Below are 26,993 nucleotides of genomic sequence, written 5' to 3' on the forward strand. Positions count from 1 at the left end.
AGTCACATGAAAACATGAAAAAAAAACAACAACCAAGAAACACATGTCTAAATGTTGAATACATTTCAAAGGTTTCTTGAGGGCTTCCATATCAAACATTATTTATTCATTTGATATAATACCACAAAACATACAACTAATTAAGTTATCAAAAGCAAACTAAATAATACAAAAGGTTTGACTGGTTACTCAAAATGAAATGACCTGATACGATATAACATGACATCAGTGACCATACAAACAATACAATACATTACGATATAGTTTTGTTCGGTGTAAATGCACAGTGTCAACAAGAAGTGAGTATTATTGCTCTTTTAATGTTTATGATATTCAAACATAATCAAACCTTTCAGTTCAGCAATACCAATGAAAAAATAATAAAGGCAAAATGCCAGGTGGTGTCAATGAAGAAAATCTATCAAATTGCAGTCTGCAGTCTGCGATATATGAAAGTGCTTCTAGATCTAATCATCACCTCCTTTCAAAGTTACGTTAGAAAAACGAATCCACACTAGTGCCAAGGAAGAGATCTCACTGATTTCTGTTTAAATTTTAAAACAGCTCTTCTACGGAGCTGTTCGGCCTTAAAATGCAGCTCGCAAGGCATATATAGTTTCAACAGCGAGGATATGGGCTTGTCAGTGTTTGCATTTCAGTTGCAATTTGCCTTGCAGGCAAGCAGAGGGCTGAACAAAATGACAATTTACTACTTTAAAGGACAAAAAGCATTTCTTAATTAAGAACTGCTAAAGCTAGATTTATAAAATAACAACGTTCCCAAGATGTCCTTGTAACATCTAAAATTTTTTGGTAATATTTTGTCCATGAACGAATTCCACTAAGAAAACCAATGAAATGCGTCTCTCAGTTTGGTCATGCATAGCAACAAAAACAGATGCAAACACAGAATATTCCAGTGCCTTGCTCAGTACTCAATCTCATTGAAGTCCTCAGAGAAGCCTGAGTAGGAAAAGCTGTCTCCGAGATCTACAGGGGAAAGACAAGAGAAAGAGAGTAAGAAACAGAGTTTCTTGAATGGTGCCTAAGTCAAGATTAATAAGTACTACAGTCAAAGTCCCCTGAGCAGGATGCAGACTTCCTGCTCCTCTGAAACCATGGCTGTTAAAACCTAGAGAGTCCGTTGCTATGTCAATTCTCCATGCATAGGATGCTGCAGCATGTCCCCTCATTGAAAGGATGGGAAGCAAAGTAAGGTAAAGCACCAATCAGGAGTGTTACTAGACTAAATGTGATACTGGGACATGTCATTTGGAGACCATACACTCATTCTAGCCTTTGGACATGTCCATTATACCTAATGGACAACTTCTGCATGTTACCCAGGCCCATATCAAACATCACCTGCTGCTATTTAACAGCTAGTGGAGCCCGGGTCTATTTTGGAGAAATATCACAGGCTAATATTCAGTTTATATTTTTGTAACGTAATATAAATTTCGGAGAGATGTGTTGGCAGTGTGTGCTATTAAATAGTTCTGATCTAATATTTGTCAAGTCGTAATAAATATAGTCTTAAAGAGTGATTATATCATCATTATGTGCCCTCCATGCCCCAGTTAACTGGAGCTAGCAATTCCCCTGACATGAGTGCAAGGTATAAATAAAAGTCTTTCCCATTAACGCTTTACGCACACTCCGGACTATACGCATGCAGGAGCCCCTAGTGGCAGAAAAGTATAAAATGCTGGTACACCTACAGTATTTTGAAGAACTCTAATCACACTTATTGTCTATCCTATCAGGATAACTGACAGAGTAATTAGTGATTTTGGTGCAGACTAGGTGACACAGTTGAAAAGGCACATCTAAAGTTGGACTGAGATGATTTCATTTGCCCAGTGCATTTTTATTACAGTATATTTCTATTCTAGGGGTTTTTAGCCATGGAGCACATTTCACTGAGAAATTGGAGACAGGTCTGGCATTTCCCAACCAAGTCTGAGCCAAATAATGACACATCTTACATGCATTCATATTGCTCACACTGCAATACATTACATTTCCAAATATGGCAGCGGACAAGACAACAATTTCTAAACGTAGTTGGGGCATTGAACTGCAGAAATTTCGACATAAAATAAAATAAAAAAAACTTTTAAATTTTTTTAACAAACCACTTATAGAAGTGCCGAATAAACCTTTTTTGTTTTACTCTACTTTACGGTCGGTGAAATGAATCTTTTTAGACTTTTTGTAATGCTCATTCTGTAATAAGCAGTACAATATTGGGACTTTTAAACAAAAGTTAATTACCATATATGGTGATTTGGGGGTGTTTTATTATGTAAAACACTGTATGGCTGTGCACAAACAGAGCAATTTAGAATGTATGGGATTTATCAACATCCACTGTGTACACCTGTGCATACTTACGTGTGATAAATGCCAATTCCTAATTTCCTTTGCCAATTATAACTTCTTCTATGCAAGACCCCTAGAGACATCTCTGTGATCTATGTATGAAACTAGTTTGGTATTCACTCAATCTCTATTTAGACTTGACCTAACTTGGCTTAGACTAGACTAGACTGTAACAGTTATACGTACCTTCGCATGGTCCAGTTTGGAAAACAATGTCATCAATAGCAATATCACTTCTTAGTGAAGGGCCTCTGACTGCTTCAAATATAATCTGCCAGAAAAGACAAAAAGAAAAGAAAAAGGTCGAGACAGCTCAAACAATAAATTAGAACTCAACACAGTTTGAAATATTGGTCAGAGATGGTCTTAAGGGGGCAGTGGTGGCTTGGTGGTTAAGGCTCTGATACTGATTGGAAGGTCAGGGGTTCAAGCCCCAGCACTGCCAAACTGCCACTGTTGGGCCCTTGAGCAAGGCCCTTAACCCTCTCTGCTCCAGGGCCACTGTATCACAGCTGACCCTGCGCTCTGACTCCAACTTCCTAACATGCTGGGGAATTTGAAGAAAAGAATTTCACTGTGTTGTAATGTATATGTGACAAATAAAGACTCATTATCACCATCATTATCTTAATGGTGTTCCTGTCTTCTCTAGTTTTTGCCTCAGCCCTGCTTTACCAATGAAAGATTACATATGTACAGTAACTGTGGTTCTACCTCTGAGTGGTGAACCTCATCATGCATTTACTTTACAGAACTAGTAGAGTATTCCCATTTTTCCATGTGTCTGTTACTGTAAAACTATTCACTTGAGTAGTCTATAAAATGTCCCTGATACATCACGTTCATCTCCTGACCATTCTTATCTCGTCGATGGTTTGAGTAATTAGATTCAAGATGCTAAGTATAGCACTCCAATCCTCTGTTTCTTGCTAATTGAATTATTTTATTGTGAAAACACCTGAAAAGATCACCAGGGTTTCTCTACCAACCATCGTAGCTTCAAACAATAACCGCTACCCCTTTCACCCATCTCATGGACTCTTCAACCTCCTGCCATCTGGCAGAAGGTACTGGAGCATCTGTGCCTCCACCAGCAGATGTAACAGTTTATTCCTAGAGTACTCAACACCCTGTTTCCTCCCAGTGCTCACCTGGGCTACTCAAACCCTTAACCCAGTATGACTCAATACCACTGCACACCTGCACTTTACAAAGCTGCAACAGACACTTTATTTATGGAACTCTTTTTGCTTCCAATATTTCTGCTACACTTCTATATACTTCACAGTCCATGTTCTGCGTGTTTATTGTCCTGCAATCATCTCACACTCTTGTGTATTTGCACTTTATGTAGTCTCATGTACTGTTATGTGTTGCACCCTGGTCCCGGTGAAACAACATTTCGTTCTAATGTATACAAGCTATATAGAGGAATGGCAATGAAAACCCATTTGACTTGACTTAACTTGTATGTCTAACACTATCTAAAGAGGCCAGCATGTTGGGATCACTCTCTGGTGACAGATTTCAAGGTATGTGGTCTGCTGTGTCATAGTAACATGTTCATTTGGGACAGCAGGTCTGGTCTAATGGGTGTTGCACACAAAAGTAACTTTAATAACAGGGGTCTGTTTGGCCAGAATGGTGCTAGCGACACATTGGTTACGTAGTCTGTCTGATCATTTCACAGCACCGGTAACAGAAGAAAATCACTGTAGATTTTAAAAACTGTAGATTTTGGCCAATCATGCACTAATGCATCCTAAAGCATCTGTCTTGGTCATGTCCATGGATCAATTGCAAGCAGATCGAATTCTGCTCTTCGTTAGCTGATCCTTGTAAATTTGCCAATCCCAGGCATAGACCTAATAACAAATAGCATACACCGGTACAATACGTAAACAGCTTAAGAGAGAAGTTCAGATGCACTTTGACAATTTACTTGACCAACCTCAAGATTGTTTGCCATTTTGTGCCACCTTGGTGGTTAATTTCTTTGCACTAGTTATATGTGACCCACTGAAAATGTTGCAGTCACACAGATTAAATTCTGAGGAAGTTAATTTGCTAACGTACGGACTCTAGCTCAAGTTTTTTTCCACATGCCCAGCAAGTCTTGCTGTGAGGCATCTGTCATTACAATTTTCCTCTTTGCGGTTTGCACGTAAATGATTCTCGAGTTTGTCACGTTTCAAAATGATTAAACATCAGATCCATAGCAACAATCTGTACTGAAGGGTGCAGGAAAGACGTTTTCCTAAAAGAGCAACCCACAAAATGCACAAAACCCACAAGATCATGAACTTACCAAGTGTCATTGCAACGTGTGATAAGAAAATTGGGAGTGCATATTGGGAGGAAATACATCTGAACCTACTGTAAAATATGGTGGTGGATCATTGATGACTTGTGGCTGTATGTATCTGATGCTCTAGGGGTTCTTGTGAATATTCATGAAAGCAGTCAAATACCATGAAATGTTATCTCACAGACTGGTTGCCTCTGTCAGGAGGTTGGCAAGACTTGGCCATAAAATCACTTTTAACAAGATAATGTCCTCAAACATAACTATTTTAACATATAAATGATTGCAGAAATACAAAATCACTGTTCTGCAAGGATGATCTCAGTCTCCAGGTTTAACCCATGATGACAACGTGTGGTCTGAACTGAGCAGAACATGTGCAAACCTAAGAATTTAAATAGGTTTGAAATGTTCTACACGGACGAATGTAACGAGATCCCTCTACAATTGTCTTATTATACGTTACAAAAAAGAAGCTCAGTGCAGTTCTCTCCACAGGAGACTTTGCTAAATAATAATTATGGATGTGCCCATAATTATAAACCATTTAAGAAATCTTGTATTCAAGAAAACTTGTATTTTTATGTTTGAAAACAAAACTGCATAGTCAGTATAAAATTGTACAGTATCCATTCATGTTTAAGCTTAAACTATCACTCATGTTATGCATAGAGTTATGCATTTTATGTATTCATTACTGTCCATTTATAATGAAGGATGCCAGAAATAATTTTACCCCTGACTACACTATGATAAAACGTAGTCAGACCACATAATTTCATGTTCACAACATGAAAGAGTCCAAGAAGTCCTTATTTTGATCCTTTCCACTAACCTAACCACACTGATGTCTAACGTGATCAAGGGAGCATCGTGAAGTTTCATTCTCAATGTTCAACACACCATGAGTGAGTCCAAAGTATTTCCTCCTTCTCACGATCCTAACCACTTTGATGTCTCATGTGATCGCTGGACCAATAACCTCTGGATCAGTGGATAATCAGTGTGTGTGGGTGTCTGTATGAGTAAATGTGCCCCATGCTCTCACATTGTGCTTGGTAAAGCAGTCATAATCCACAGTAGCCTTCATCCAGGAGATACTCTGCTCTCCTTGTCGGCTCCAGAGCAGTGTCTCTTTGACTTTACCCTTCTGTCGCAGCAGGACGTTGAGGACCCCTGTTCCCGTACCATACATGTGGTAGTAGAAGGTTACACACTGTGGCCTGAACGAACCCCGTAGTTCCGGCGTCACCAACCGTGCTGAGTGTCCAGGTAACATATTGGATGCCTCAATGTACATGTAGTACCCTTAGAGACATGGTAATGTCAGTTAGATTGCATTAGCTGGCATGATAATATAAATGCTGCTATTGTACTAACTGGAATTGTAAACATTGCAAATGGGAAATAAATAAAGATTTCAAAAGTTGTTGCATTTAAATGCGATTTATAAATAGGCTTGTCTTGGCTTGATGAAGCAGATACGCATAATCAGTCTGTGAGAGATTAAAACAAGTAAACACACAGGTCTAATGTACTTTAAAAGTATAAGGTGGGTATATTGACTCACCTACCCCTAAGGTATGGTCCCCCTTGGGCCCTGTGTAGGATGTGGGTGTCGGTCCCCTGTTCCGTAACCAGTGTGCTTTCTTACTCTTAATTTCCTGAGTATATCCACAGTCTCCTGTCTCAAAGTAACAGTGTCCTGGCGGTGGTCGCAAAGGACCTGAAAGCATAGCACATGAAGTATATGATTAAAAAAAGACACCTTTGGGAAATTGATGCCTTAACTAAATGAACTAAATGAAATATAATCATTTACATTTCTTTATGCTATGCTTGTGTTTCATGTTGTGAAATTATAACCAGTTTTGTTTTTGATACACCCGCCGTCCACTTTTATAGGAACACCTGCTCATTTATGTAGTTATCCAATTAGCCAGTCATGTGGCACCAGCAGTACAATGGATAAAATCATCCAAATACATGGAAGTCACACATGCTTTTCTGCTCACCACGGTTATAAAGAGTGATTATTTGAGTTACTATATCCTTCCTGGCAGATCGAACCAATCTGGCAATTTTCCTCTGACCTCTCTTATCAACAAGGTGTTTCCTCACAAAGAACTGTCACTCACTCAGTGTTTTTTGTATTCCCACCATTCTGTGTAAACACTACAGATGGCAATGTGTGAAAATCCCAGGAGATCGGCAGTTTCTGAAATACTCAAACCAGTCCATCTGGTAAAAACATCCACGCCACTGGTTAAAGTCACAGAGATCACACTTTTTTTCTTCATTCTGAGGTTTGGTCACAGGTCTGTCACAATAACAATTAGAGCCACAGCTACAATTACATAACCTACTTTAATATTTTTTACTTTTTTGGGGTGACTTCAGTTACAGTTGCAAAAGTCCATCGAAAATCTCTGGTGGGATTTGAAGAAGGCGAACCCAAGCATTTTACTGTTACATTGCTCATGAGGAATGGGTTAAAATTCCTCAGGAACGCTGCCAGAAGCTATGCATCTCGTTTGCAGCAGGTCATAACAGCAAAAGTGTGCTGTACTAAGTACTAAAGATGCTTGCCATGAAGGGTTTGAATAATTTTGAAACTGGAGAAATCATTCTACGTTGCATTTTCAGTTGAATTTGGGGAAACTACTTGAAGCATTCGTTGTGTTGAACTATTTCAATTGCTTTTGTTTGATTTGTTCATTGCAAACAGCTGAAAGTCTGTAAATTTTGACAATAAACCTGATTTGCAATGGGGGTTGAATAATTTTGATTGCAACTATAAGTGGCTTGTTCTTTTTAAAAAATTTGCACTTCTTAATTTCTGCTGGAGAGCAATAATTGTCTATTTCTGTCCAGTCAAATAGACACTGCCCATTTAATGTCTGTGTGCACAAAAGCAGATGTTTTCTGCAACCATGGAAAGTATGAGCTGATAAACTGCACTTCAGTGTTGCTGGCTGCATGGTTTCAAAAACCACATTCAGTTCAACATAGCAATGAAACACTGACCTACATTTATAAATTTGAATGGAAGTATACTGTATTTACAAGTAAATACATATTTCCCACTAACAAATGGTTCACCTGTAAATGTAATTAAGCAAACGTTAATTGTACTATCTGTAGCAACACCCGTGTTTTTTAGAGAGAGAGAGAGGGTATATACACTCAGTGGTCACTTTAATAGGAACATCTGTAAACGTGCTTATTCACTCAGTTACCTAATCAGCCAATCATGTGGCAGCAGCACAATGCGTAAAACCATGCAGATACAAGTCAAGAGCTCCAGTTAATGTTCACATCAAACATCAGAATGGGAGAAAATGTGATCTCTGTGACTTTAGCCGTTTCATGGTTGCTGATGCCGGATGGGCTGGGTTGAGTATTTCAGAAACTGCTGATCTCCTGGGATTTTCACACACAACAGTTGTAAAGTGATTATTTGAGTTACTATATACTTCCTGGAAGCGCAACCCAGCCTGGCCATTTTCCTCTGACCGCTCTTATCAACAAGGTGTTTCCACCCACAGAACTGTTGCTCACTCAGTGTTTATTGTTTTTTCACACCATTCTGTGTAAACTCTAGAGACTGTTGTTTGTGAAAATCCCAGGAGATCAGCAGTTTCTGAAATACTCAAACCAACTCATCTGGTACCAACAACCACGCCACCGGTTAAAGACACAGAGATCACACTTTGTTCTTCATTCTGAGGTTTGGAGTGAACATTACCTGAAGATCTTTTTTTTTTTTTTGCATTGTGCTGCTGCCACAGGATTGGCTGATTGGATAACTGCATGAATTTACAAGTGTACAGATGTTCCTAATAAAATGGGTAAAAATAAAAGCTCTCACCTTTAACACACTTAGCAAAATGTTTTCCAAATTACACCTCAGTGTAAATCTCTATTATGACAATAAACCTGACTAATAAACTTCACTAAACAGCACAGATCTTACTATATTAACTGACCATTCAGAAAAATACAGTTGCGAACTTTATGAATGTGAGTCTGACCTGCCGTGATGCTACAGTCCCCAAGAGTGACCTTGATATCATCCAGAGCTATGAGCCCACAGTCCCAGAAGCTTCTGCAGATACTGACGAACACAATCTAAAATAAAGAGTTACACAAGAGTGCAATGACTTAGCTTCCTACCAAAGGGAAATACATACAAAACAACACGGTCAGGTTTTGCTGTGAGCTCCTAAACACAAAACAGCTTGTCTCACTCAATTTTCCAGTGACATTCAATGTCAAAGATCATTTGATCATTTGATCAAGATCAAAGTTTAGTCAAAGATTATTGTGGAAATGAAAATCACATAGTGATTATATAAATATTGATATGCAAGACATTCAGGATGAATTTTCCCCTTTAAGGCTTATCCAAGACTGTTGCTCAACTGTTCATATATCTTCTTCTAACTTTATTTACAAATAACATCTTGAATCCTCAGGCTTACTATAAGAATTCCTTATAAGTCATTTTAAAAGCTTGATTACAGTTGGCCTGCAGTGTGTCATTTCTAATCTTGGGTTGAAACTACAGTATGACTTAATCTTGAATAGCAACATTTTCTGTGTTTATTCTGCAAACTATCTTTTCACAATGTTTAAGGACTCAATTTGTCATCACACATTTAGACATGTAACCTACATCAATCATTGTGAACTTCCCTTTCGTTTCACAGCTAGTACTGTATGCAGTAAAATTAAGGAGAGGATTTATCTTTGACAGATTTTCAGTTATTCAAAACCTGAATGGAATCACAAATGTTAAGGGTTTTTTGTTGTTGTTGTTGTTGTTGTTTTTGTATTTTTGAAGCAATATGTCATTTTTGTATAATACTGGTGTTAATCTATCTTTACCTTAGTTGGCATTGGCCTCTGATATGTAACATCCACCTCCGTCCACACATCTCTGGAGCTCTCAGGCACTGTCCAGATCTTAGCCTGAGCTACATTCTGTTCATCATAGATATACAGGGCCAGGTTGTTGTCAATCTTCCTTAAACCGTGCAGAGCGTAATAGAATCTGAGACAATATTTGTGGTTCCCAGGCAGAAAGGGTCCATGCAGGCGGCTCACGTAACCCATGCGGGATCTGAAACGGGTGTTAGCCAGGAGGAACCAGCCTGGAGTACAAAGTTACAGTATTGAGAAATCACATTTGTGAAATGTACACTACTGTATGTGTTTTTTTCTTTGTCCTGTGCACTATTAGATATAAGGTTCTAGCTCCCTAAAGCAATGGTTCTCAAAGTGGGGTCTGGGGGGGGGGTTCAACCCACCATTATCATTATTACGTTATTATATTTATTATTCATTTCTTATAGTTGTCTACATATATTTGATTGGTTACTTGATTTAATGGGTTTAATCCAGGCCTCAATAACTCACAAACAAGTAGGTTTGAGTGGTGGTCTGAGTGGAACGTTCAGGAATCAAACGCTCTGTGAGTTCAATAAATATCAAAGATATTATAGCACACATATAAATAACAAGATCAATATTTGAATAGTTGGATTATGTTCATAAAATGAATATGTACAGACGTTGTACATATAGTCTACAGAGGTCTCTCTTAGAACCGAACAACAAAGGGGTTTCCTTTCAGGAAAGTTTCCCAATAGAACTGCTTTATATTGCTAACTCAAGAATTTCCTTAATGCAAAAGGCATCCACAGTAAATATGGTACCAATTTCTAGAGTTTTCTAGGGTCAGTGATATGGTAACATTTAATCATTGTGGAAAAACAGATTATAATGTCTTCTAAGCATACTGTAAATATTTTCAGTCCTTCTGAAAAATGCACTTGTCAGTTGCTAATAGCAACAACCTGTGTGTGTTCATGGACATAGACTAATAACACCAACCAGTGATATCACACTATGAAATTAATACTGTGTAGCAAGTATGTTATCTCACTTGTTACATACATAGTTTTAATGAATGTTGAATAAATAATTGAGCTCCTAGTTTTCCACAGACCTTGTTCTAAATATGGCACTAATTTTGCTCAACCATTGTGTCAGCTTAGACCGGTTAGCTCAGAATATATATATAGTACTGTGATATAATATTTTCACAATCTTTATCTTCTGCTACACTTAAATAGGGAACTATATTTCCACAGAAAAAATAAGGTGAAAGCTGGATTGTTGGTGGTATTAAAGAACATCTCACCACATACCCTCGCCGTTAGTGTGGTCTCCGATCCTGTAAACGTTTGGTCTCACGGACACTCTGTTCCACACACTGCCTCCGAATTGCTCCTGATAGTACCGGCACAGATTCTCCTCAAAATCACAGTTAGCCACAAAGGGGTCAAAGGTTGGCTCTGGGGGGAAGGTTGCAGAAGGAAAAAAACCCCACACACATTAGTCATCAGACAAAGAGAACATGTTTTGGGTTTAAGATCCATCAAAAATGCTGAGTACAAGGGTATTTTCCAGGCTGTTTAATGTGTGGAAATTTTTCATATATACTGCATGTGTGGGAGAAAAAAAACAACTCATGGCATATGTACAAGTTGAACAAACATGTCTCCAACATCCACAAGGACCAGGTTTGGCTTGAGAAGCAGCAATTATTAATGTTTATTAACTCTCTGAGCACATCACTATGGATTTCTGTCTTTTTTGTGAACCAATATATAATATAAGAAGCGCAAAACCTGGGAACATAGCAGAAGGGAATGTTCAGCTAGATTATTTTTCGTAAATCAGGTGACAAATGTTTTATTTTCCCCACATTTTCATGTTCTATATAGGTTATATTATTTTTAATATTGGCAGTGTCAATATATTTGATGTTTTCTTCAGTTACCATAAATATGACACATGAAAGCAGTGTTTAGACTAAAACAGTGTGAGAGGGTTTTGAATCAGGAAGTGCTACATAACAGGATATTAGTGATAATGAAACATGCCTATACTGACGTGTTGCGTTGTGGCAGAACTCAGGAGAAAAGGCGATGTCATCCACAGCTACGTAGCCGCCACTAGGACTGTTGAATGCTACCTCATACACCACCTTGATTCACACATAGAACACAAAATGCTATTTACAAAGCTTAAACAAAATCCAGCACCCATAACTGGTCTAGAAAGTTTTGGAATAAACAACCAAAACACTCGCATCTTAATCCTAACAGCACTGAAGCATTCCAATATAAAAACAATAAATTGTAGAGAGCTATAGACACCAAACACCATCTGCCTGAGATGATATCCGGACCCCACTCAAGTACTCTCTCTTTATTTACATAGACCCGAAGTGCTGGCTGCACAAACTCAAACACAGCGGTCGGAACTAGACTTCCTCAAGCTGTTTACGAGCTCCAAGATGACGAAAAACAATCACCACTTTCTCCTTCAAGACCATGACATTAACTCATGTATTTTGCGATGCAGATGCACCACATTTGGTACAATTACACTATACCGTAGTGTGCGGTATGAAATAAACAAATGTATCACATATCGCATGATCCTGGAAGTCATATTTTCTGCCCATGTGTTTTAGGGAAGTAATCGTATATGAATACATTGCTCGGTGTGAACATACAGTATACAATGCATTCTAAACAGATACTGTCACGGTTTCCCCTTTAAGCAGCGTGCGGGAGAGCATGTGGGTGCACGTGCACGAGCAAGGTGCGCGAGCACCTGCTTTTCGTTTGTTAACAATCATGACATTGTGTACATTGGACACGTGCTTTTTGTTTTGTTTCTGTTATGTCTCCTCCCTGTTTTGTCATTGGCTGTTATTTCACGTGTGTCTAGATTGGTGTCAGCCGTCAGCAATTGACGCTGATCATGTGTGTATATATACTGCGCGCCTCCCAGCACACGGCGTGGAAGATTAGATTAGATTAGATAAGTTTAGTTTAGATTCGATTCGATTTGTTACCATAGATAGGCATAGTCATAGTTATATCCATGTTAGGTTCCTTGTTAGAGTTATTTAGGTTAAACATTAGATTTAGTCCACACTGGTTTCTCCACTCCCAGTCCCCCGCTATTGTTTATGTTTCTTGTTTTGTATCTTGACCCTGTATTCCGTGACCGTGACCTTGATTCATGCTTTGCACCGTGCATGCCTGTTTGCTGATCGCCTGACCTTTGCATGTTTGTGGATTATGTTTCTGGATTACGTATTTGGATTTACCTGCCTGTGTCTCACATTAAATAAACTGTTAAACTGCATTTGCATCCGTCCCTATCTTCGTTACGTCTCGAGACGTGACATACAAATACAGATATGAATAGGAGGCACACTATTTGTTTTTACTTAAATGCAGGTAAGCCATAACATTAAAACCACCTGCCTAATATTGTGTAGGTTCCCTTTTTGCCACCAAAACAGCTCTGACTCATCGAGGCATGGACTCCACAAGACCTCTGTGTGCTGTGGTATCTGGCACCAAGACGTTAGAAGCAGATCCTTTAAGTCCTGTAAGTTGTGAGGTGAGGCCTCCATGGATCAGACTTGTTTGTCCAGCACATCCAACAGATGCTCGATCGGATTGAGATCCGGGGAATTTGGAGGCCAAGTCAATACCTTGAACTCTTTGTCAGGTTCCTCAAACCATTCCTGAACAATTTCTGCAGTGTGGCAGGACACGTTATCCTCCTGAAAGAGGCAACTGCCATTAGGGAATATTGTTTCCATGAAGGGAAGTACTTGGTCTGCAACAATGTTTAGGTTGGTGGTACATGTCAAAGTAACATCCAAATGGATGCCAGGACCCAAGGTTTCACAGAAGAACATTGCTCAGAGTGTCACACTGCCTCCTCTGGCTTGCCTTCTTCCCATAGTGTATCCTGGTGCCATCTCTTCCCCAGGTAAGCAACGCACATGCACCCGGCTGTCCACATGATGTAAAAGAAAACGTGATTCATCAGACCAGGCCACCTTCTTCCACTGCTCCATGGTCCAGTTCTGATGCTCACTTGCCCATTGTAGGTGTTTTTGGTGGTGGATAGGAATCAGCATGAGCACTTTGACCGGTCTGCAGCTACACAGCCCAATATGCAGCAAGATGCACTGTGTGTTCCGACACCTTTCAATCGTAGCGTTAACTTTTTCAGCAATTTCTGCTACAGTAGCTCTTCTGTGGGTTCTGACCAGATGGGCTAGTCTTTGCTCCCCATGCTTATCAATGAGCCATGGGAGCCCATGACCCTGTTCACCAATTGTTCTTCCTTGGACCATTTTTGGTATGTACTAACCACTGCATACAGGGAACACCTCACTAGACCTGCCGTTCTGGAGATGCTCTGACCCAGATGTCTAGCCATCACAATTTGGCCCTTGTCAAAGTCACTCAGATCCTTCCACTTGCCCAGTGTTCCTGCTTACAACATATCAACTTTGAGAACTGACTGTTCACTCGATGCCTAATATATCCCACCCCTTGACAGGTGCCATTGTAATGAGATAATCAATTTTATTCACTTCACCTGTCAGTGGTTTTACTGTTATGGCTGATTGGTGTATGTAACGTGTGGGACAAAGAAAGACCGTATTCATTAACATGAATGTTGCTTTTACAGTGATGTATTTAGAACTTACATTCATTCATTCTTCTGGGTCATGATGGTTTAAATTGGGCAAATTTTTGTTGACATTTTGAGAACCAACTAAATTTGTTGGAAAATGGTGTAGGCAGGCACAAAAAAAAAATAACTGCGAATGGGATTAACAAACAGTCCCATGCACATCTTTAAAAAAAATATATAATAATAATTATTATTTTTATATACACTTTAATAATTCCAGTTTAAGACACACTCACTTCGAGTTTAAATCGGAATACAGCTATTTAGAATATTTGGAGTACTAAACAGATATAGATAGTGATATTGCATTACACCTCTAGCGGTTTTAGCATTGCACACATATTACAGGTTAACCTGCATAGCAAACTCTATTAGAAAATAAAAATCTACTTAATCCTGTTCCAACGTCCCTGGTTCTCTATAGTTCTCTCATAGCAAAATATAATTCACTACACTGATTCTGATATTAATCTGACCACTATGTGCTACATGTAGCCTGTTTTTTCTTCACTGTGAATGAGGGGTTATGTGTGTCTTTAAAGGGAGGAAAAAAAGGAAGAGAAAAAAAAATAAGGGGAGATAAACCATACTGATGAAAGGAATGAAAGAAAATACTGTGTACACTAATATAGTAAAATGGGGTTGGATACAAAACTATTTTAGGTTACATCTGTATAAAATCTGGTCTTACAAGCATCTTGGCTCCCTGTCTGTTTGACAAGCAACAGATGTTGGGGCTGACCTTCCTTAAACACACCAATCCCCTAATTCCTACATCTCAACAGAACCAGCCATCCCAAATCGATTAAATTTACACCAAAACTAAATGTAACGCCAGTTTCTGAATTTGCTACACAACAGCCAGAAAGAATGCTGACCCGCTGCAAGTGTGAGCCACTGGAAGCTGTTTATTTTCCCTGACACTGTGTTTCCATATGCTTCAGGCTCACAGGCTCACAGGCTGATTGATGGGTAGGCTCCACCGCTGTTCTACATTCCATCGCCTGCTGTGGCCGGATTACATTATGAAAATTAAGGTAAAAGAAGCAAAAGAAGAACACTAAAAAACCCTCAGTTGGCTGACAAAGCTTAAGTGTAGACATTGAGCTGATCTGTTTAAGCTAATCACTTCGGCTGTAAAAAAAAAGAATAATGGAGTACAACATTATGCTCTGATTAATTATTGTAGAGAAACCAAATTAAATGAGCACTTTGCCATTTTTGGAGCGTTTTGCTGCCTGCAAGGCGTTTTCAATTGCAGTCAAAACATTGAAGTGGAACCAACTAACTAACCCTCGCACGTTTAACACGTTTGCCTCGCACTTCCGGGGTTGGGGGCTCGAATCCCACCATTACTCTGTGTCTGCAGAGTTTGCATGTTCTCTTCGTGTATCATGGGTTTCCTCCAGGTACTCCAGTTTCCTCCTCTAGGTACTTCAGTTTCCTCCCCAAGTCCAAACACATGCACTGTAGGCTGACTGGCATTTCCAAATTGTCCGTAGTGTGTGAATGGGTGTGTGATTGTGCCCTGCAATGGGTTGGCACCCCATCCAGGGTGCCCCCCGCTTTGTGCCCTGAGATCCCTGGGATAGACTCCAGGCTCCCCCAAAACCCTGTGTAGAATAAGCGGTATGGAAAATGGATGGATGGATGGATGGATGGATGACACCACAGCTGAGCAGTTATAAAACTGGGGAAATGAAGAAGCTAGTGAACTCATGTACAGTACAGCACTATCAATAGTATCATGCAACTTGAAGATCTGACATTTCTTGCACTGACCTCTGAAGGATGGTGCACCTTTATGTCCACCTGCACTAGTTTCCAGGTGGACGTGGCATACACATCTGGCCTCCAAATCTCCTCGTAGTGGCCCAGCTGGTCTCTGGTGAACACAGAGAAGAAGTTGCCCCTGGATAGGTTCCTCTGGTAGTAGAAAGACAAGCAGCCTGACATGGGAACAGTGATCATTGGCGACTCGAGTTTTGCCACCTCTTGGAACTCCTTGGTGTAAAGTGAGCTGACATACAGGTAGCGACCTGGTCCAGAATATAAAAAAAAATTAGCCCATGAAATTCCATGTTATATTTGGAGCACCAATGCTTCTCAGTTCTTTGTGTGAGACAAATGCAGTTCTTCTGTTGTTCTGTGAAACTACAGATAATGGGGCTAACTAGCAAGCCCGGGTATACCATTGTGAACTGCTATGCTACTGTAAATTTGTAGTAAACATTGATTGCTCTGTTATTTTGAATATACACTCTGTGGCTGAAAGCATGTGGAGACCTGTCCATCACACCCATATGTAGGTCTTCCCTGAGCTGTTACCACAAAGGTGAATGCACAAAATTGTCTAGAATGTCTTTGTATGTCGTAGCATTGAAATTAAACACATGGTTTGCTGATGTTGGAGTGGAAGAACTCAAGCATCCTGCACAGAACCCTGACCTCAACCCCACTGAACATCTGTGGAATCAACTGGAACGCTGACTGTGGCAGGCCTCTTCCCCCAACATCAGTGCCTGACCTCACTAATGCCCAGTGGATGAATTTCCACAGCCATGTTCCAAAATCTAGTGGAAAGCCTTCCTAAAAGAGTGGAGTCTGTTACAGCAGCAAAGGGGGGAACCGACTTTGGAATGAGATGTTCAACAAGCACATATGGGTATGATGGCCAGGTTGGTCTACAAACTACTGGCTATATGGTGTAGATTTTTTCCCCATCTTCACTGGTGACATATAAAGTGATGACTTGGTTTTTTAAACTTTTGGCTCTGGCAGGTTGTACCACAGCCGATTGGACTGTTTTATTATGAAGTCATACTGCAGTTGAAGGAGTTAGTGGGAATTTTGGCTCTTTTCAGTATGTCAGAGCACTTGGCTTAGCTCATCAGTAAGAGCACACCCTTTTGGTTCTCAAATGGCTCATTGCCAGTTTTTTTTCCTTCTTTTTTTTTTCTCTCTTTTTTAAAAAAAAACCCTAAAACCAGTAGGGCGATGAAATGTTGCTTTCAAATACAGCTAGCATTCCAGGTTATTATTCCAACTAATAATATTATTGTGACTGGTGTCTTAACGTTGTTTAAAGTACAATTTAAAGATCTCTGTACTTTTATCATAACTGTTCATTTACTTGATGCATTTTGATCAAGATTCCACTGTAAATGATAAGCACCACTAAAGCATCCTGAATACAGAATTTACATCAAAAGGTAAAATTTAGAAATGTTTACCTAAAGAGACAGCTAAAAGAGTTGATTCACTTGTGAATGACGCATGACTATTATGAGTGTTTATGATCTCATAAGCAGAGATTGGGCTAAATCTGTGGAATTTGTAACACCTGATATTCCTTTCCTGTTTCATTCAAAACATAAAGATATAAAAATGCACCTAAATGTATATAGGCCTTAAAGAAGTATAAAAAGCTTAACAAATAAAGAATTCTTCCTGTGTTCACATGGGTTTCGTCCAGATTCTCCTTTTTCCTCCCACCTCCCAAAGACATACTGGTAAGTGTATGGGGTGGGCTGAATTGACTCTAGGTGTGAATGAGTATGCTAATGTATGTGTACCTGGTGTCCTGGCATCCTATCCAGGGTGTATTCCTACCTCACACTGAGTGTGCCAGGGATAGGTTCCAGATCTCCCATAACCCTGACCAGGATAAAGCAGTTACTTAAGATGAATGAATGAGTAAAGAATGGAGTGACTTGGCAAACTAATTTATAACAGAACATGAGGGATAACGCTGAAGAAACTCCATTACTTTTGGAAAGCGTGAGTCAGCTGTCTATTTCCCAGCACTTGAGCAATTATGATTTCCAGAGCATGCTTTTAGTAAAGCCGTACCTCTGTCATTGTTCAAGGCGTTGTCATATGGGAGGGTTGATTGAGGGTCTCGAGTGAGGCTTCCTCCCATTAACCAGTTCACATTGGGGTTCCACTGGATTCGGTAGCCACACAAATGATCTTCCTCAAAGTTACACTCTAAAACAGAGCAATACAATACACATTCATGGGTTTAGTTAATACTGTGAAACATAGCTTGTTAAGGGAGCAAGTCCTTTTGTAAGTTCTGCAAACCAATCCATACGTTTAACATAAACATGTTTATCATATTTAAAGACATGGTGCACTTTTGAACTATTTAGAATCTATAGAAAAAAAACAACAATTACTGAACAGATTTACCTATACAGTAACCAGGTATGATATGAATTTCAAAGATAGCAATGCTGTTTCCTGTCCCTTTGTTGGGCCTGGCGTCCAGTAAAATCTGCATGAAATGACAAAGATAGGAGATGTGAGGTAATGCTCCATAAAGCTCAAAAATCTATAACACAGACGAAGAATCACTCTTTATAGATGAACACGTAATTATCCTCAAATAAAAACACATTTTTTGAGTGTAGGAAAAGATCACAACGAAAGATCTTTCACAATAATTGTATTGTGCATATAAATGTATAAATCATATTCTTTATATGTATGTTTACAGCCTTGAAAATATTACGTGATTAAACTATTAATGTGATGTATTTGCATAGGGTGTAAAAAAAATGCAATAAAGTAATTTACTTTGTGGCCATAATTAAGTACAATTATTAAATAAAAACGAATTCACTCTAATGGATAAGCTCTCAGAAATACTTCACCTAGCCCAAATAAACAGTGATAAACTAAATTAGCTTGTTTAGAAGGTCCTCTGCCTCCTTTTCAAATGTGGCTCAAATGCTAACACTAGGACTAATCCAGCAACATCACTTTACCAATCATTTTCACTGTGAGATTATTTTTTCCTTTCTCAGCAAGCTGACTGGTCCATGTTGGCTGGTACCTGGTAGGCTTTGGAAAACTTGCGGAGGTCCACACTGGCTATTAACCAGCTGTCCGAGGGTTTGTCCATCGTCCATAGCAGGTAGTCGAAGTTCTCGCCCTCAGGGCGCAAGTGAACCTGAAGTGAGCCTGCCCCAGCGATTTGGTACACTAGACGTAAGCAGCTCCAGTCAAATATTTCAAGTTCAGGGCTCACCAAAATGGCCTTGTCGGCTTCGCCCATAAGGGAGGAGTCTACAGCTATGAAGCGACCTGTGAGAAGATTGTAGGCACATTATCAAACATAATCATGTGTATAACTATATATACATGTCTTTTTTTAATAAACCCTTGGTGTATTATTTGGTTAAAGAATGTTATTCAGTAATGGAAATGAATGTAGTTACACTATATTGGCAAAAGTATGTGGACAGCTGACCATCACACTCATAGGTGTATTTCCATTCAGCAGCAAGAGCATTAGTGAGGTCAAGCACTGATGTTGGGTGAGAAGGCCTGGCATGTAGTTCATCCCAAAGGTGTTCAGTGGAATGGAGGTCAGTGCTCTGGACCAGTCACTCCACTTCTTCCACACCAACCTTCGTAAACCATGTCTTCATGGATCTCACTTTGTGGCTAGGCCCTTTAGTTCCAGTCAAGGGAAATTGTTAATGCTACAGAGGCATTCTAGACAACTGTGTGCTTCCAACTTTGTAGCAATAGTTTGGGGAAGGTTCATATATGGGTGTGATGGGTCAGCTGTCCACATACTTCTGGCCATATAGTGTATGAGAGTTAGGAATTTAAGTATCCTGGCAGTGTAAGTGGTTAAACAGGTGTCCACTTCTTTTATGATATTTGTGATATTCAACTAATTTCTTTTACATCTCATAACAACTGTGTTTAAATTTATAATAGCTGGGGATGAGGTGATGTGGATAATAAACGTGTGATCCTGACTGCTCCACATTACTATCCAGTCAGTATGCCAGAAACCAGGTGTGAGCTATATAAGCTCTTTTCCCACACTTTGGGTTATGTAATCATTCAAAACAAAGGATGATTAATAGAGGTGTTCATCTAAGAACCCCAGAGCAGAGTGATGTTTAGAGCATATATAATTAGCTACACTTGAAATGAAATGCTTTGATTTAAAAATAAAGCTTGGGGAAAATGAAGCAACCATAGATGAGATGTGTTCATGCATTTTAATCCCAGTAACGTTTGTAATCTTGACCGTTACCTCCAGCTGTCTGCCTGGTGAAAGTTATTCATTCCAGATGCCATCAAAACCTATTTCTTTTTCTTCTTCTCTTTGTATGTACTGTTGTAAAAACATTGTAAAACTAGGCACTTTTCCTGCACCTGGGCTTGACTCTTAGGATTTTTCTTATTTAGCTCCTGAGCAAATACTAGACCTTCAGACGGTATGTTTTTAAGTTTTAAATCTTCTCCTGAACCTAATGTTTGATCAATTAAATAATACTTGAACACCAGGGGTTCCCAAACTAGGGCTCGCCACCTCATGTGGGGTCATTCGGTTTACAGATGATGTCGTGAGAGGAACTCACAACCTCCCGTGTTTGGTTTTATTTATCTATTTTACAAATATGAGGAATATCACTCTAACTATGAAGACGGATTTTGTGTGCTGCTATTTTTAAATGGTAAAGGGAGTCACATTCAAACAAGCCGTATTTAAACTGTTTGAGTCATTTTTGCTATTCTGACACACTCGTGCACTAGTGTAGGAGTTGTCTCAGTAAAGCAACAGAAAACAAACATGAAAATGTGCAGAAACATTTATTGAATATGGATTTACTAGTATGATGGTAAATAATGAGGAGAAACCAAAACACTGCAAAAAAAAAAACTGAGTACCCAGATACACCTTTGCATGCACAGAAAATGATTATCCAGTTGTAAGGTTTGTAGCTGTCATTTATATCGCACATATACTGTATTTCGGACATACGATGCAGGGTGGTTAAGGCTTAGGGTCACAGAAAATTCATAATGTCCATTTGGGGTTGTTTGCTCATAACATTTGAGAACTCCTGCAAGTACTTTGTTCTGTTTCTACTACCGCTACACTGTTTAGAAAAAGTACTAAACTGAGAATCTAAGATATAAACGCTTGTCACAGAGGTAGTATTCTCAGGGGTGTGTCTTTTTTGCCTTCAGTTGGAGGAATATAACTGTCAAGCAACATCGGCAAAGTACACAATTATACCTTGAGGTACACTGCTGCACATTTGCGAGCACGCTTACCAATTGTTTGTACCTCAAATACAAAATGTTCGTGCATAGTACTTTTTTCTTAGTGTAATATGCTTTCGGCACCACTTTAATTGTGGAAAAAGAGGTACTTACTTGGTTAGCATTTGTCTGTGCCCAGAGCAGCATCTCAGTGCATAGTAAAAATAGACACATGGTGAGATTCAGGGGGACAAAAACAAAAAAAAAACTAGCAGTTGTTATGAGTGCTGACTGAGCCATTAAAAAAAATAGCAGTTTCCTCTCTGAGTGTAAGCAATTTCATGGTCCAAAAGTTCCCGAGTCATCAAATATGGAGCTCCTTACCACCAGACACCCAGTCTAGACGGCAAGCAGGAGGTGATGTCATTTGTAGACAGAGTTCAATGAAATGCACATGGAGTAGTGGTAAGGAGTATTCCAGTGATAATAAGATCATCAGGCTCAGGGCTTTCCTGATCTAGAGTGACTGGGGTTTGTTGACAGTACATGCTGACACTCCTGTCCCATCACAATAACTAAAAGAAATGATTCATTCAGATTCCCTGCAACAATCTCACACATGATCTGTCTTTTGTGGGGGAAAATGAAATGTTGAAAAGAGGTCAATAGAAATCTGCAGGATTTCTTAACATGCTTACAAATGATTTCTGCAGTTGTTAGTGTGGCCACTTTCAAGGTTTTTTCCCCCTTTAAATTCATAATTTTTCCCACCTTCAATGACCTCCAGACCACCATATGTATAAACTCAAGCCATTGTTGAAGGTGAAGATGTCATTCCTGCATTGGGAAAAGCACTTTTATTTATAGGGAGGGAAAAAAACTGCTTCATGCTGCAGGCGTTTGCTTTCAACTGCACTCAAAATAAATGGTGGGTATTTCCATCACACAGTTGGTCCTGGAGTTGCCCAGGAAACTAAACAGTCACAATCCAGTCTGGGTTTATGCTACTATTTAGCTACACATTGAGGGAAATGTAGCACGACCACACCATATCCAAAACTAAAGGGAGTGACATTTTTGGCCTTTGGGGTGGTTACGACCGCCTGGCGTAGACCAAATAGGCTTGTTATGAGGTGATTCTGATGTACTCATGTCCTTGCATCGCTTCTCCACTGGTAAAGTCTCTGTCTCCATTACACAACTGTCCAGGCTACACATCTTAATACCAGCTGCTGTTTACAATAGCACAAGCAAGCTTTTTGTCACAAGAGCTATAAAAAAAAAGGAAAATCTATTTTTTTAATAAAGTCTTGCCTAACAAATTAACGAACAAGCTGCTGTTTTTGGACACGCTACATGACAAAACACAGATGGACTTCAATTACAAAAAGGTTATAAACAAGATGTCAGACACACAGCTTACACACAGGCCCAGTTCAAAATAGCTCAATTTGAAGTTCAAGTGGTGAATTTCTTGGAAGTTAGCTATCACTTGATCAAAGATGTCAGATAACGTAGTGTGTTGGAACCAGGAGAAGATACTATTCAGAAGGTAATGGAGATACAAGCTCATCACAGCATCATAGTTTGTTTATGCCTTAACTGGTGCCATAGAACTTCAGGTGTTGGACAGAAGTCCTTGTTATCTGATAACCTGCCAACATACAGTAATTAGAGGCACCAGTGGGCTCAGCCCATCACATTTTGATTTGCAAATGTCGGAAATTTGCAAATTTAGGCGAAAATGTCACTTCTGGATGGTTGTATAATGATTTTTGTCCACCAGCTACATGCTGAGCTGTTGTCATTAGTGGCTGTTCATTCATCGTTATTGAAAGCCCATGTTCTCGTTTTATTTTAATGCAATTGCATGTTAAGATTATGTAACACACAATGGCCACACTGTGATCTATTTGAGCATTTTATTTGTATCTATTTATTTCTGTATTATACTTATTGTCCTTATCATAATGAGTGGCTGACAGTCAAAGGTAAAAGGTCTCTAAACTTTCCATTGGTTAATAGATATAATACAGGGAATAAAAAGATAGATTTTTGATACCATTGCCTGGGTTTGAGTACTCTGCCTGGAGTTGTAACCAGTTCGCTACAAACTTGACTAGCTATGTTTTTTTAATAATATTAAATGAAAACATAAACAAGCAAAGTCTTTGTTTCACTGGAAATAAAAGCGAAGAGAGTAGCACTATTTTTATCTACACATTCTTTTGGCCTGCACTTAACATTTTGAACAACAACTGTTAGGAAAAAAAAGTTTCCTAATTCTTTGGAAGGTTAATACTTTTGGCTTTCCAAAGACTTTCCCCTTTTCTCTAGCTTTTCTGATTAAAACCCTTAAGGCTTCCCTCAGAGGAATAAGAACTATTTAAGAAGCTACTGTATACTGTACCTCATTTTCTAGGAGTGTTTCAGTTAAAATCTTTCAGACACATTTAGATCAGATGTTCCCAACACTTTACAACACATGACCCACACAACTGCATATCTGCCTTCATGACAGATGACTTCACTGATAACGTGGACCTAGACAGTTTCAGCAAAGTCCATCAGGCTCTCACAACTCAAGGCCTTGTAGGCCATGAACAGCACCAGCAGATCCTTGCCATCCATGCTACATTATGGAATCTCGCTAATCAGTTACAACAGTTGCCAGTCCCAACCAGCAGCAGCCAACAGCAAGAAACACTTCATGTTTCTCAGAGTCCAGACCAACAAGCATAATGAGATCCATCCAAATGTCACGGCTTTTTGCTACAGTATTCGTGGTACTTCTTGTCATGAGATCAAGTCAAAAGTTATACTGCTCATGGGAAAAGTAGAGCAGACCAATGCTGTTTGGCTGATCAAGGGGTGACACCATGCAGTCTTATGATCGACTAGTCAAAATATTTCATACCGTGTGTATGAAGCAGGGGAGCATCCTCGGAACGTCAAACATGGGAAGTGCACTGCAGCAGAATATTCAGCAGAGTTCCACATGCTGGCTGCTGGAAGCAAGTGGAATGAACCTGCTCTAATCACTACTTTATAAAAACTATAATGAACTTCCCTTTATTTTCACACTATCCGTTGTTACCCAGATGAGGATGGGTTCCCTTCTGAGTCTGGTTCCTCTCAAGGTTTCTTCCGCATATCATCTTAGGGAGTTTTTCCTTGCCACCGTCACCTCCGCCTTGCTCATTAGGGATAAATTCACACATTTAAAATCTGTATCCCGTTTTTATATGTTTCTGTAAAGCTGCTTTGAGATGATGTCCATTATAAAAAGCGCTATACAAATAAAATTTTATACTTTCTGCAAAGATTTAAGAAGAGATGTAGTCCCCCAACTGGCTTGCAGGGAAAGCAATGTGTAATTGGATGCTCTCATTGGCCTGGCCATGCATTAAGAGATGCTGCTTGTTAAGACAGGAATTAAGCCCTGATTCAGTCATTGTGGAAAAAAGACATTCTCAGAGCACAGAGCCAATGCACACTGCCCACACCAGACTTATCTCCGAAGAGGGTCAGAACTGTTTAGAAGGAAAGCTTTGATTCTACTGTGGAGAGCCTTCCTACCATATTGATCAATGTTTGACCTGACCCACATCTGGAGAGACTCAACAACATGGACAGTGTCCGGTCAAGGAATGTGCAAAACCATTTTGCACAACAGTTGTAGTCTACCATTCAGGCACCATGTTCTCTCTTACAGCACTCATTACCACTAGTCCCAAAGTCCTGTACCTGTTAATTGTATACACAGACCACAAGAACCTTGAGTACCTAAAGACAGAAAAACATCAAGTCAACTCAGATGGACCTTGTTCTTCTCCAGGTTTAATTTCCCGATCTCTTATGTCTCAGGTTCCAAAAATATTAAAGCAGTTGCATTATAACACATTAACCCATCACATCTCAGACCCACATATACAGACAGCATACTGTGGGAATCTAGTTATATCTGTACTAATGGTTGGGACATTGACAGACAGATGAGCCAGGCCCTTCAAGCTCACCCTACTCTTGCCCAGTGTCCCCCAGTTAAGAGTTATATCCAACAGGTATGAGTAATTGCTGAAATTAAAAACTAAATACATGCATACACTGTAAACTTTCAAAATGTTTAAAAAACATCATAGATTACCGTATCAAATGTGCCACTTAATTATTATGTTAAAATGTTGGCAGATTTGGCATGTGGCAATCTCAGTTTCTCTGTTAATTACCTTTGTCGTTCACAGTCCAAGTAGCATGCGCCAGATCCGAAGTGTAGCCACATGTGCCACTCTCGAAGCTGCAGGATCCGGGCAACAAATGCCGGTACGCTCTTACAACCAGCACCACTGCTGCACACACACACACACACACACAAACACACATTTTTGTTTTGCTATAATTACACAATTATTGACACGATTATTGATGCAGCTAATTAATACTATGCCTACACCTAAAACATGAAACATTTAGCCTCTTTTAGGGTTAATTTTCTTAAAAATAATAACAACAACAACAACAACAACAACAACAATAATAATAATAATAATAATAATAATAATAATAATAATCATAATCATAATAATAAAGCAAGAGCAGTTTTCCTAGTGGGGACCAGCTAAATGTCCCCACAAGGTCAACACTGTCAAATATTCCTGGCCTCGTGGTGACATGCCCATTCACTCACTCACACACACACACGCGCGCGCGCGCGCGCGCGCACACGTAACTAAACTTGCAAAGCGGAGAAACTTATAAGGCAAAGGCGCACGCTACAATGCATATGCATTGTACAGTATATCTCAGTTCATTGGCTAATTATGCTGCTGTGATGCAAATGCAGGAAACTGCAGAAAACAATTAAGAGCATTAAGAACAATGGCAGGAACTGATCGCATCTCTAACAGAAAAAAAGTTCACTTTACCTACCATTATCTGTATAAACAGTATTGTAATGAACGCTGACTGTGTGTTTTCTAATGCCTTACCCAGTAGAGTTGAAATATGAAGAACGCGCATGGCATACATCCACTAATTCCGACCGAGTATCAGATATGATCGGACAGATCAGACAGTGAAAGAAATGCTGTGCTGGGATGTTCAGTGTTCACTGAAGCACTGCTTGTGTCCTGCAGAGTGACGGCTTCAGCTGCAGAGTGCATGGAGCAGTGCGCGTCGTGGGCATGCTGTCTGCAGCTGGAAAGAGGAGGGCCATGTGTGAGTGATTCGCACAGCACAGTGATGGACATGAAGGATCTCAGGATCGTGTCTCAGTATAGAGAGCCGCGTTTCACTCCGTTGTGCCTACGTGGGCAATTGACTGGGTAGGTAATCTTTTTAAGGGAACGAAAAGCTTACTGAGAGGCTACACTCAGATAGCGATGACGCCATCTGCCACGCCCCCTGCAAGCAACTGAGTTTTACAAAAATTGTTACCTCAGCTTTTTACCTCAGCTTTTCTAACCTACCTTTTTTAACCTCAGCTTTGGTTTACCTTAGCTTTTTATCTCAGATTTTTTTTATCTCAGCTTTTTCACCTGAGCTTTTTTACCTCATCTTTTTCACCTCAGCTTTTTCACCTTAGCTTTTTACCTAAACTTTTTTACCACATCTTTTTTTACCTCAGATTTTTTACCTCAGCCTTTTTACCTGAGCTTTTAACCTAAACTTTTTACCTCATATTTTTTACCTCAGCTTT

The 26,993-nt window shown here is 39.5% G+C and overlaps 1 protein-coding gene across 3 annotated transcripts; it reads right to left on the reverse strand.

Moving 5' to 3' along the window:
- Window positions 1-549: 549 nt before the first annotated feature.
- Window positions 550-26,741, reverse strand: mamdc2a (MAM domain containing 2a). Of its 3 annotated transcripts, none has more exons than XM_053654239.1 (14): window positions 26,284-26,741; window positions 25,525-25,641; window positions 19,119-19,369; window positions 18,473-18,557; window positions 18,131-18,268; window positions 16,061-16,317; window positions 11,654-11,747; window positions 10,906-11,052; window positions 9,581-9,846; window positions 8,725-8,821; window positions 6,261-6,416; window positions 5,739-5,998; window positions 2,572-2,656; window positions 550-990 (listed from the first exon to the last, which is right to left on the reverse strand). In XM_053654239.1, exons 1-14 carry the CDS (start codon window positions 26,321-26,323, stop codon window positions 929-931), a joined length of 2,055 nt encoding a protein of 684 aa, XP_053510214.1. In that variant the 5' UTR covers window positions 26,324-26,741; the 3' UTR covers window positions 550-928. The 3 variants fall into 3 exon arrangements, with proteins under 3 accessions (XP_053510214.1, XP_053510213.1, XP_053510215.1); XM_053654238.1 differs by having other exon boundaries at window positions 25,525-25,644; window positions 26,284-26,736; XM_053654240.1 differs by lacking the exons at window positions 550-990; window positions 2,572-2,656 and having other exon boundaries at window positions 5,819-5,998; window positions 6,265-6,416; window positions 25,525-25,644; window positions 26,284-26,736.
- Between the last annotated feature and the right edge of the window lie 252 nt (window positions 26,742-26,993).

Source organism: Ictalurus furcatus, chromosome 22 (assembly GCF_023375685.1).
Source record: "Ictalurus furcatus strain D&B chromosome 22, Billie_1.0, whole genome shotgun sequence".
Lineage (NCBI taxonomy): Eukaryota > Metazoa > Chordata > Actinopteri > Siluriformes > Ictaluridae > Ictalurus > Ictalurus furcatus.

What these genes read in the sequence shown, in the direction of transcription:
- mamdc2a (XM_053654238.1), bottom strand. Translation starts at nt 26,323, where the DNA reads ATGTATGCCATGCGCGTTCTTCATATTTCAACTCTACTGG. An exon ending in TTGGACTGTGAACGACAAAG is followed by an intron (nt 19,370 to 25,524) that starts GTAATTAACAGA and finishes ATCTTCTCACAG; the next exon opens with GTCGCTTCATAGCTGTAGAC. An exon ending in AGTTTTCCAAAGCCTACCAG is followed by an intron (nt 18,558 to 19,118) that starts GTACCAGCCAAC and finishes CATTTCATGCAG; the next exon opens with ATTTTACTGGACGCCAGGCC.